At 45.4% G+C, this 13499-nt stretch overlaps 1 protein-coding gene across 2 annotated transcripts in view; it reads left to right on the top strand.

Annotated features, from left to right (window-relative positions):
- The window catches only part of LOC311241018 (SEC14-like protein 1), a 78153-nt gene that overhangs the window by 50035 nt on the left and 14619 nt on the right, over positions 1 to 13499 (top strand). For both annotated transcript variants that reach the window (XM_084329676.1, XM_084329675.1), the window contains exon 12: positions 10837 to 10971. In XM_084329676.1, coding sequence (XP_084185802.1) covers positions 10837 to 10971 — 135 coding nt within the window. The remainder of the gene's footprint in view (positions 1 to 10836; positions 10972 to 13499) is intronic.

The following is a 13499-nucleotide window of genomic DNA, read 5'->3' as shown; positions in this document are numbered from 1 at the left end:
TCGCCTCAGTACTTATTCACTCAGTCTTCCCTGGTCAGACCAGTCGCCTCAGTACTTATTCACTCAGTCTTCCCTGGTCAGACCAGTCGCCTCAGTACTTATTCACTCAGTCTTCCCTGGTCAGACCAGTCGCCTCAGTACTTATTCACTCAGTCTTCCCTGGTCAGACCAGTCGCCTCAGTACTTATTCACTCAGTCTTCCCTGGTCAGACCAGTCGCCTCAGTACTTATTCACTCAGTCTTCCCTGGTCAGACCAGTCGCCTCAGTACTTATTCACTCAGTCTTCCCTGGTCAGACCAGTCGCCTCAGTACTTATTCATTCTCAGGATGTGTTGAAAGAGGCCTAAGCACGTGGCCCAATGCGTATGCGCGTTAACCGCGGTCTCATTGTCTGTCTTTTTTAAGGCGAGTGTGGGGGGGCCGGGCTGGGCGATATGGCCTCTAAAGGATATCGCAATATTTTTTGGCTATATCACGATACACGATATGTATCGCGATATTTTGACATTTCCTCTAAAGCACTTACAAATGCTTGATTTAACCCGTTGATGCATACAGTCACGCCAATATGATGATTATAATAGTCCCTGCAACATATGTTTGCATTAAACCATGAAGATGCTTTAAAAAAGAATTAAATGAAAAGTTTCTAAAAGTTTTGTACTAAGAGTAGTCCACTGACACACTAATACTTTATTTTTCTACTGTAAGACAATTTATATAAAAACTCTTGGGTGCCTAAGACTTTTGCACAGTACTGTGTTTTCTATCCACTTTAGCTAAAACACACACACTTTATATACACTACTGTGAGAATAATAACCACACACAAAGGGATAATGGCTTATAGCAGACTTAATGATTTTATAATATTTCAGATAATGAAATTAAATGTTTATCATCAACTATCCAGTTAGTATTTATATTGTAACGTTTGGCCACTTTAAATCATTGAACGTAGAGAGAGAGAGCGAGCGCGTTTGAGTTTGAGCGTCCCAGGTTGCCATAGTTGACCACACCAGGATGGCATTTTGTCAACACACTTGGAACCTGGAGGAAGCGATATAAGGAAACGAATTGCCAATAAATGTGAAGTTATCTTTGAACCTCTGTTGTCAAGCCTCGTCAATATCCCCCCCCCCCCCCCCCCCCCCATTTCCTCACTAATGGAACTGGTGTCGCGGAGTCACGTTAATTAGTTGGATAGTTTAGCGTTAGCTGAGCGTCTAACATTAGCCAGTTGGTCAATTAAATTAAATTGCATGTCATTGAAGGTCCGAGCTGGTCTGTGTCTAATGAAATGACAATTGCTCGTCATTGAAGGTCCGCGCTGGTCTGTGTCTATAATGAAATGAGAGGAAAGCACTGTGCTTAAAGCAAGTTGGTCCGTGTTGATAGTTTGTTTTTTGGCCGCAGCGGCTAACTGACGTTACAACATATACTCGATGTTCACGATATAGTAATTTACTACATCTAATGTAGAACAAGCCACGATACATCGAGTATACTCGATATATCGCCCAGCTCTAGGTGGGGGTAGTAATCTCAGATTCCATCCTGGAACAGCAGGGGTTAAATTCGGTTCCAGGACCAGGGCCCTCCATTTAGCAATGCTGCATACGCACAGATATGTGCGTAAACGGTGCGTACGATCATTTCTAAGCAAAGTGTCGGATTTATCAATATGAACGTGTGCTTGAAGATTGTGCGTACATCTACGCACAGCTCTGACCATGCGTACATATGGCACCAAGCGGTAGAATAGGAAAACGACAACAGAAGCTTTCATGCATTCGAGTTTCAATTCGATATGACTCATAATTAATTATAGTTAATTGTAAAATAGAGACATGAGTGTAATTAATGTCAAACCCTATAAATAGCATTTGGAATAGGACGTCTTTCCGAATGAATGCAGCATGGTTTATCTAGCGTTATCGGAATACTTCTCACGCGGTCCGCAGGGAGCTGTTTCCAGAGATAGATATGGCAGTCTATTTGCCGAGAGAACATAATATTAAGTAGAGTCCGCTACCCGAGATACACATTCTCCTTGATTTGTACCGCAATTTGCACATTCAAGTCCTCCACCTTGGGATCTTTGGCCACCAGCACGGTCCAGCGTGATGTTCGAGATGGATCGAGCAATAAGGATAAGGATAACTTTATTAATAGACTGTACCACTACCACCCATGTAGCTGTCAAAGCTCCATCAATAAACAAATGCAGTGATGTGAATAGAAAGGGATTCCACTCAGTCAATGTACATGCAATGTGCATTTATTTGGCTGATAAATGTCATTGCTGGTGGCCGGGAGGAATGCACAACTCATTGTATTTAATTAAATTGTAATGTTATTGCTGGGGTATTATCTGTAATTAAAATATCACTTAAATGCAGGTGATCGGGGTTATCCACTGAAGCCATAGTTAATGACTCTGACCAACCCAACGACCAAACAGGAGCGCAATTATAACGGGCTCACTCGCGCACAAGAGCCATAGAGTGCATTTATTTAGCAATATACAGTAAACGCAATCTGCTTCAGTGACTTGTTCATTTCAGTCATTACAGTGCAAATGTCGGGTCAGCTTGTCATTTATTTCTGTCTATATGCTGGGTCTGTATAGGACTGCATCAGTCAACACCCTTAGACGCTCCTTCCTCCTGGGTGTCCACTGGAAAGGACAACTTCATAGGATTTATTTATTCTCAAAAGATATTTAAAATCATACGATTAAATATTGTTAATAAAAAGCTGAATATTATTTTGTGTCATGTTTCCAAATAAGATTGTTCACAACGAAATGCTTTCTACCTTCAATTTGTTCATTAGATGACCTCCGTGATCAATCTCGCTCAGTAAAGTATATAGCCATTATTACGGACATTCTAAATTCCGTGCGTAGGAATGAAAATAGAACACTTTCTACTAGGGATGCACGATATTGATTTTTTGACACCGATACCGATAACTTTATGCTCCTCAAGCCGATACCGATAACCGATATTTATTGTATTATAATATTTTTTTTAACTGTATATACGGTATATATATATATTTTTTTTTTAGTATTTATAAGCTCCGACATCATCGGTACTGCTATCGGTACTCGAGAAATTATGGAGGTTTTTTTTGAGGAATTTAAACGTCGCAAACTAATCTTGTTGGCCGTTGTCTATCTCTCCTGCCTCTGTGTCTCTCTGCCTGCGCGGGGAGCGGGCTGCCTGCTCTCTCCTCTCTTCCCCTCCCACACACACTCACTCACACACACACACACACACTCACTCACACGGGTGCTGCGCAGGAGTACAGACAGCTCTGCTCTCATAATGGCGGACAGAACGAAATGTTTAAAAGTCTGGGTCTATTTTACTAAAGTCGATGCTGACAACGCTCGTTGCCACAAGTGCAACAAGACATTTGCCAGTAATGTATAAGCGCTGGTACTTGTCAATGTGGCTGGCGGGGAGATAATGTTAGCTCCGAGTAGAGTAATGGCTGACAATCCGGAGGTAAATAAACGAACGAGAGCTTCTGATTGGTGGTAAGAAGAAGAGGTGGGTGCAAGCCATGGGACGTAATTGGCAGATCGACTGTCTGTCTCCGAATGTAAAGTGACTACGTCACAGCCAAGAAAGGGAGCGCTGGATTTGTGAAAAACTCCCTGTTCCTAAACCACACGCTATCAGTTTTACCACAGTACTGGCAAAACGGGAGGAGGCTATAATAAAAACAAGCGCCCTTCATCCAAATCCACCCACACCGGATTTCTTTTAACCAAAAAATGTATTATGTTATCGGAGCTATCAATAACGTTATCGAGTTTATCGGGATGACGTCATAATTGCTGATATCGGCCAGATAATTATCGGCCCGATAATTATCGTGCATCCCTACTTTCTACACATTATTGACAAATGAGGGCCCAGGAATCTTAATCTTGGGCGCTGGTGACCAAATATTTACTGACCCAGATACTGAAAACATGCATGCCAAGAGTTTCTAAACCCTGTACAGTTAGGAAAGCAGCTGGAATGCATTTTAATATACATGTGTAGAATATCAAATATTCATTATCATTTATTAATATCTCATTGTTAGATGTGCACATATTGCTCATGTTGATGATGCCCCGGTGAATGCGATTTAAAATGTGCAAGTCACCAGCTACAGTATGTTAATCTCTTAGTCCAGCTGAGTACAGTAAGGCTTAATCCACACGAGAGCCTCGGACCGTGGGACCACTCCTCTCTTCCCCCCCGGTCACCACAGGGCACTAGTGAAGTCACCACAGGGCACTAGTGAAGTCACCACAGGGCACTAGTGAAGTCACCACAGGGCACTAGTGAAGTCACCACAGGGCACTAGTGAAGGCACCACAGGGCACTAGTGAAGTCACCACGGGGCACTAGTGAAGTCACCACGGGGCACTAGTGAAGTCACCACAGGGCACTAGTGAAGTCACCACAGAGCACTAGTGAAGTCACCACATGACACTAGTGAAGTCACCACAGGGCACGAGTGAAGTCACCACATGACACTAGTGAAGTCACCACAGAGCACTAGTGAAGTCACCACAGAGCACTAGTGAAGTCACCACAGAGCACTAGTGAAGTCACCACAGGACGCTAGTGAAGTCACCACAGAGCGCTAGTGAAGTCACCACAGAGCACTAGTGAAGTCACCACAGATCACTAGTGAAGTCACCACAGATCACTAGTGAAGTCACCACAGATCACTAGTGAAGTCACCACAGAGCACTAGTGAAGTCACCACAGGGCACTAGTGAAGTCGCCACAGGGCACTAGTGAAGTCGCCACAGAGCACTAGTGAAGTCACCACAGAGCACTAGTGAAGGCACCACAGGACACTAGTGAAGGCACCACAGAGCACTAGTGAAGTCACCACAGAGCACTAGTGAAGTCACCACAGAGCACTAGTGAAGTCACCACAGGACACTAGTGAAGTCACCACAGAGCACTAGTGAAGTCACCACAGAGCACTAGTGAAGTCACCACATCACTAGTGAAGTCACCACAGAGCACTAGTGAAGTCACCACAGAGCACTAGTGAAGTCACCACAGGACACTAGTGAAGTCACCACATGACACTAGTGAAGTCACCACAGGACACTAGTGAAGTCACCACAGATCACTAGTGAAGTCACCACAGCGCACTAGTGAAGTCACCACAGGGCACTAGTGAAGTCACCACAGAGCACTAGTGAAGTCACCACAGAGCACTAGTGAAGTCACCACAGGGCACTAGTGAAGTCACCACAGGGCACTAGTGAAGTCACCACAGAGCACTAGTGAAGTCACCACAGAGCACTAGTGAAGTCACCACAGAGCACTAGTGAAGTCACCACAGAGCACTAGTGAAGTCACCACAGAGCACTAGTGAAGTCACCACAGAGCACTAGTGAAGTCACCACAGGGCACTAGTGAAGTCACCACAGAGCACTAGTGAAGTCACCACAGAGCACTAGTGAAGTCACCACAGATCACTAGTGAAGTCACCACAGATCACTAGTGAAGTCAACACAGAGCACTAGTGAAGTCACCACAGAGCACTAGTGAAGTCACCACAGAGCACTAGTGAAGTCACCACATGACACTAGTGAAGTCACCACAGGGCACTAGTGAAGTCACCACATGACACTAGTGAAGTCACCACAGGGCACTAGTGAAGTCACCACAGAGCACTAGTGAAGTCACCACAGAGCACTAGTGAAGTCACCACAGGACACTAGTGAAGTCACCACAGAGCACTAGTGAAGTCACCACAGAGCACTAGTGAAGTCACCACAGAGCACTAGTGAAGTCACCACATGACACTAGTGAAGTCACCACAGAGCACTAGTGAAGTCACCACAGGACACTAGTGAAGTCACCACAGAGCACTAGTGAAGTCACCACAGAGCACTAGTGAAGTCACCACAGAGCACTAGTGAAGTCACCACAGATCACTAGTGAAGTCAACACAGAGCACTAGTGAAGTCACCACAGAGCACTAGTGAAGTCACCACAGAGCACTAGTGAAGTCACCACATGACACTAGTGAAGTCACCACAGGGCACTAGTGAAGTCACCACAGAGCACTAGTGAAGTCACCACAGAGCACTAGTGAAGTCACCACAGAGCACTAGTGAAGTCACCACATGACACTAGTGAAGTCACCACAGAGCACTAGTGAAGTCACCACAGGACACTAGTGAAGTCACCACAGAGCACTAGTGCAGTCACCACAGAGCACTAGTGAAGTCACCACAGAGCACTAGTGAAGTCACCACAGATCACTAGTGAAGTCACCACAGAGCGCTAGTGAAGTCACCACAGAGCACTAGTGAAGTCACCACAGATCACTAGTGAAGTCACCACAGATCACTAGTGAAGTCACCACAGATCACTAGTGAAGTCACCACAGATCACTAGTGAAGTCAACACAGAGCACTAGTGAAGTCACCACAGGGCACTAGTGAAGTCACCACAGAGCACTAGTGAAGTCACCACAGAGCACTAGTGAAGTCAACACAGAGCACTAGTGAAGTCACCACAGGACACTAGTGAAGTCACCACATGACACTAGTGAAGTCACCACAGGACACTAGTGAAGGCACCACAGGGCACTAGTGAAGTCACCACAGAGCACTAGTGAAGTCACCACAGAGCACTAGTGAAGTCACCACAGATCACTAGTGAAGTCACCAGAGCACTAGTGAAGTCACCACAGGACACTAGTGAAGTCACCACAGAGCACTAGTGAAGTCGCCACAGAGCACTAGTGAAGTCACCACAGAGCACTAGTGAAGTCACCACAGGGCACTAGTGAAGTCACCACAGGGCACTAGTGAAGTCACCACAGAGCACTAGTGAAGTCACCACAGAGCACTAGTGAAGTCACCACAGAGCACTAGTGAAGTCACCACAGAGCACTAGTGAAGTCACCACAGAGCACTAGTGAAGTCACCACAGAGCACTAGTGAAGTCACCACAGAGCACTAGTGAAGTCACCACAGAGCACTAGTGAAGGCACCACAGAGCACTAGTGAAGTCACCACAGAGCACTAGTGAAGTCACCACAGAGCACTAGTGAAGTCACCACAGGACACTAGTGAAGTCACCACAGGGCACTAGTGAAGTCACCACATGACACTAGTGAAGTCACCACAGGGCACTAGTGAAGTCACCACAGAGCACTAGTGAAGTCACCACAGAGCACTAGTGAAGGCACCACAGGGCACTAGTGAAGTCACCACAGGACACTAGTGAAGTCACCACAGATCACTAGTGAAGTCACCACAGAGCACTAGTGAAGTCACCACAGAGCACTAGTGAAGTCACCACAGAGCACTAGTGAAGTCACCACAGAGCACTAGTGAAGTCACCACAGAGCACTAGTGAAGTCACCACAGAGCACTAGTGAAGTCACCACATGACACTAGTGAAGTCACCACAGAGCACTAGTGAAGTCACCAGAGCACTAGTGAAGTCACCACAGAGCACTAGTGAAGTCACCACAGGGCACTAGTGAAGTCACCACATGACACTAGTGAAGTCACCACAGGACACTAGTGAAGTCACCACATGACACTAGTGAAGTCACCACAGAGCACTAGTGAAGTCACCACAGAGCACTAGTGAAGTCACCACAGAGCACTAGTGAAGTCACCACAGAGCACTAGTGAAGGCACCACAGATCACTAGTGAAGTCACCACAGATCACTAGTGAAGTCACCACAGGGCACTAGTGAAGTCACCACATGACACTAGTGAAGTCACCACATGACACTAGTGAAGTCACCACAGAGCACTAGTGAAGTCACCACAGAGCACTAGTGAAGTCACCACAGAGCACTAGTGAAGTCACCACAGAGCACTAGTGAAGGCACCACATATCACTAGTGAAGTCACCACAGATCACTAGTGAAGTCACCACATGACACTAGTGAAGTCACCACAGAGCACTAGTGAAGTCACCACAGATCACTAGTGAAGTCACCACAGGGCACTAGTGAAGTCACCACAGAGCACTAGTGAAGTCACCACAGAGCACTAGTGAAGTCACCACAGATCACTAGTGAAGTCACCACAGAGCACTAGTGAAGTCACCACAGAGCACTAGTGAAGTCACCACAGATCACTAGTGAAGTCACCAGAGCACTAGTGAAGTCACCACAGGACACTAGTGAAGTCACCACAGAGCACTAGTGAAGTCACCACAGAGCACTAGTGAAGTCACCACATGACACTAGTGAAGTCACCACAGAGCACTAGTGAAGTCACCACAGAGCACTAGTGAAGTCACCACAGAGCACTAGTGAAGTCACCACAGATCACTAGTGAAGTCACCACAGGGCACTAGTGAAGTCACCACAGATCACTAGTGAAGTCACCACAGGGCACTAGTGAAGTCACCACAGAGCACTAGTGAAGTCACCACAGATCACTAGTGAAGTCACCACAGAGCACTAGTGAAGTCACCACAGATCACTAGTGAAGTCACCACAGATCACTAGTGAAGTCACCACAGAGCACTAGTGAAGTCACCACAGAGCACTAGTGAAGTCAACACAGAGCACTAGTGAAGTCACCACAGGGCACTAGTGAAGTCACCACATGACACTAGTGAAGTCACCACAGGACACTAGTGAAGTCACCACAGGGCACTAGTGAAGTCACCACATGACACTAGTGAAGTCACCACAGGACACTAGTGAAGTCACCACAGGGCACTAGTGAAGTCACCACATGACACTAGTGAAGGCACCACAGAGCACTAGTGAAGTCACCACAGAGCACTAGTGAAGTCACCACAGAGCACTAGTGAAGTCACCACAGAGCACTAGTGAAGTCACCACAGGGCACTAGTGAAGTCACCACAGATCTCTAGTGAAGTCACCACAGGGCACTAGTGAAGTCACCACAGAGCACTAGTGAAGTCACCACAGAGCACTAGTGAAGTCACCACAGAGCACTAGTGAAGTCACCACAGAGCACTAGTGAAGTCACCACATCACTAGTGAAGTCACCACAGGGCACTAGTGAAGTCACCACAGAGCACTAGTGAAGTCACCACAGAGCACTAGTGAAGTCAACACAGAGCACTAGTGAAGTCACCACAGAGCACTAGTGAAGTCACCACAGAGCACTAGTGAAGTCGCCACAGAGCACTAGTGAAGGCACCACAGATCACTAGTGAAGTCACCACAGAGCACTAGTGAAGTCACCACAGAGCACTAGTGAAGTCACCACATGACACTAGTGAAGTCACCACAGAGCGCTAGTGAAGTCACCACAGAGCACTAGTGAAGTCACCACAGGACACTAGTGAAGTCACCACAGGACACTAGTGAAGTCACCACATGACACTAGTGAAGTCACCACAGAGCACTAGTGAAGTCACCACAGGACACTAGTGAAGTCACCACATGACACTAGTGAAGTCACCACAGAGCACTAGTGAAGTCACCACAGAGCACTAGTGAAGTCACCACAGGACACTAGTGAAGTCACCACAGAGCACTAGTGAAGTCACCACAGAGCACTAGTGAAGTCACCACATGACACTAGTGAAGTCACCACAGATCACTAGTGAAGTCACCACAGAGCACTAGTGAAGTCACCACAGGACACTAGTGAAGTCACCACAGAGCACTAGTGAAGTCACCACAGAGCACTAGTGAAGTCACCACAGATCACTAGTGAAGTCACCACAGAGCACTAGTGAAGTCACCACAGGGCACTAGTGAAGTCACCACAGGGCACTAGTGAAGTCACCACAGGACACTAGTGAAGTCACCACAGAGCACTAGTGAAGTCACCACAGAGCACTAGTGAAGTCACCACAGAGCACTAGTGAAGTCACCACAGAGCACTAGTGAAGTCACCACAGATCACTAGTGAAGTCACCACAGAGCACTAGTGAAGTCACCACAGAGCACTAGTGAAGTCACCACAGAGCACTAGTGAAGTCACCACAGAGCACTAGTGAAGTCACCACAGAGCACTAGTGAAGTCACCACAGAGCACTAGTGAAGTCACCACAGAGCACTAGTGAAGTCACCACAGGACGCTAGTGAAGGCACCACAGAGCACTAGTGAAGTCACCACAGAGCACTAGTGAAGTCACCACATGACACTAGTGAAGGCACCACAGAGCACTAGTGAAGTCACCACAGATCACTAGTGAAGTCACCACAGAGCACTAGTGAAGTCACCACAGATCACTAGTGAAGTCACCACAGATCACTAGTGAAGTCACCACAGATCACTAGTGAAGGCACCACATAGCACTAGTGAAGTCACCACATGACACTAGTGAAGTCACCACAGAGCACTAGTGAAGTCACCACAGATCACTAGTGAAGTCACCACAGAGCACTAGTGAAGTCACCACAGGGCACTAGTGAAGTCACCACAGAGCACTAGTGAAGTCACCACAGGACACTAGTGAAGTCACCACAGAGCACTAGTGAAGTCACCACAGAGCACTAGTGAAGTCACCACAGAGCACTAGTGAAGTCACCACAGGGCACTAGTGAAGTCACCACAGGGCACTAGTGAAGTCACCACATGACACTAGTGAAGTCACCACAGAGCACTAGTGAAGTCACCACAGATCACTAGTGAAGTCACCACAGAGCACTAGTGAAGTCACCACAGAGCACTAGTGAAGTCACCACAGAGCACTAGTGAAGTCACCACAGGGCACTAGTGAAGTCACCACAGAGCACTAGTGGATGTCACTAGAGAGGCACCCAGGAAGTCCTCACTCTCTAGTCACCATGTAATGATCTCTGATGGTTTCTTGTCACACCGTGTCTCCAGGTCAGTCCCTTCATCGACGAGAACACCCGTAAGAAGTTCCTGATCTACGCGGGGAACGACTACCAGGGGCCTGGAGGTCTGGTGGACTACATCGACCGAGAGGTCATCCCAGACTTCCTGGGCGGGGACTGCCTGGTGAGACCTGGATTAGCCTGTTTAATGTTCTGCACAATACATTCTTGGTGTGATTATATTGTCTATTATTAGCTACAGCCGTCTGGGCTGGTTAGTTGGTTTGTTTATTCGTTGGGGGGGGTATGCGTGCATGTGTTCACTCAATCCCTTCTTCAGTCACACAGGGCAGCAATGCTCTCCACACATTCCAATTGTGAGAAAGACTGAAAAGACTGAAAACTGAAACAAAGCCATCTCTTGATTTGATTTATTTTGCATCTCTTTTAGCTCATTGGCTAGTCTTCCAAGAGTCAATTACAGTTACAAAACATTTAAATATACAATAATTCATACATAATGCATTCATATTCATACGTGATTCTGATATATCACACATAAACCTCCAACCTGGCAACGTAAACCTCAATAAAAGTTATTGTAATGGGTTCCTTAACACTTTCCGTGCCACAGGTCCGGTGCCCCGGAACCCCGTTGCGTGCCACCACCCACTTCAAAGGGATGTGATTTTTCCGTTTTTAACCGGATTTCCGTTTTTTTTTACCTAAATTCATATATATTCATAAATATATATATTTTTTAAATATGTTTTGATTATTTTTCCACCTGGTCTAAGTGAAACGCAAAAGCAACATTTATCAGACCTGCTATTCTTGCATAACAGATTTTCATTGGCTATCGATAATGTTAGCAGTTTTGTTGAGTGGCGCAAGATGCTGTAAAGACGTCAACACACTAGGAAACACACTAACACTGGATTGCTTTTGTAAAACTGACCAACCAGGGAAGGTTACATGCAAGCAGTGCCGCAGTCTGCCACTCAACACTACTCAAGGGAGAGCAAGCATTGTCCAGTTAATGTGAAGCTCTGTAGAAACATCAAACTCTCAAGCATGAGGTACAGAAGCCAACCTAGACATAACCAAGAAGCTGAGATGGAGAAATGTCACCACCTTCATTCTCAAAATCGACCTGAGAGCAAAAGAAAAGCAAAAGAGTCCATTAGTCCAACTGCAGCCCTTCGCAGTAGGCAAGACTTCGAGAGGAGGCGGTTACAGGTGTTGCACAATCTGGTTGCAAAGAAGAAAAGATAAGGTCCTAACGTTAGTGTTTGAGCCAGGATGACTTGGGAGGGGTCAAGATGACCCCCTTTAAATTTTTTAGGGGGCCACTGATATATTTGATTCATTTTCTTTGTCCCTTTCCTCTCCCACCTTCCTCTTCCCTGTGAACAGTTCAATATATACAAATAAAATGTGTTCATTCATACAAATGGAGTGTTTATAAAAAATTTAAAAAAAGATCGTTTCGAAAATGTTCTGGTTTATTTCTTAAAGCGCAATCACATCCCTGAATGATAGAGCTCTCATATTTGCCAACGCATAAACTATATCTTAATTATGGCTGTGTATAATATGGCCGTCGCTTATCAATGACTTGTTTGCAGTCAACATTGTCGAAACGGATTGTTTTTTAATCGGTTCATTTCCGTTTTATACCATTTTGAAAAACGCTCTTTTTATGAAAGTTCCAGAAAGCTTCAAGAAGATTCTGTGATAATCGCCCTTTACTGGAATATACTGGAATACACAAAAAACGTTGTCATTTTTCGGCCTATTTATGAATAGTTTTCAAATAAACGCTAGATTATTGATAGTATGTGTACTTATGCACGCTATAGAAGCGGGCTGAAAAATCGATTATCCATTTCCTGATCAGCACACACACACACACACACATAGGGCCCACGTTGATTATACCAAAAAGCTCTGATTATCCCAAGACTGGTAAAATAGATTCCTTACCTCAGATCAGATGTTCTCCAAAAAGATTATTCCAATTCCTGATCGCCATTCCAAATATCGATCGCGTTTATTGATCCAATGCTGGGTACTGTAAACACACATTCTCCGCTGTTCTGCGGCTCTGCAATGACTTCGATCGTCTCGGGTTACTTGTCTGACAAGTAAAATGTGGAAGCAGGATTTTCTTTTTCTCCATGCTTTTCATGCTTTTTATTATTATTATTATTATTATTATTATTATTATTATTATTATTATTATTATTATTATTATTATTATTATTATTATTTTCATTCAATCCAATCCAAAGAGGTGCAGTACCATCCGGAGAGACGATAGGGGGCGGTATTTTCCCAATGGAGCTCAGACAGAGTCCCAGTGGTAACGTGAGGCTAGATTGATGAAATATGAATGGAAATCGATAATAAAAAAAAACAATCAAAAACGAGATCTCTCGTCTCGTTGGCCCTGAACGGTTGGCATGAACTAACGAGAAATCTCGTTGTTGGCACTCAAAGTGTTAAAGGAGCACTTCACCAAAGAGCAAAGCAGATTTATTTTTCACATAAATCTCATGCACATCTAAAAACGAAACAGTTTTGCACACATTCCTTTAGGTTGACAGCTATTGAGAGTAAATGAGTTTGAATATGACCACATATAAAGACTAAATGACTTACCCATGCTGCTGGCCAGCGGAGACCGACGTTGCCACATTCTGGCCATCT

This window comes from Notolepis coatsorum, assembly GCF_963971535.1.
Source record: "Notolepis coatsorum genome assembly, chromosome: 14".
Lineage (NCBI taxonomy): Eukaryota > Metazoa > Chordata > Actinopteri > Aulopiformes > Paralepididae > Notolepis > Notolepis coatsorum.
This window is presented reverse-complemented; position numbering and strand designations above follow the sequence as displayed.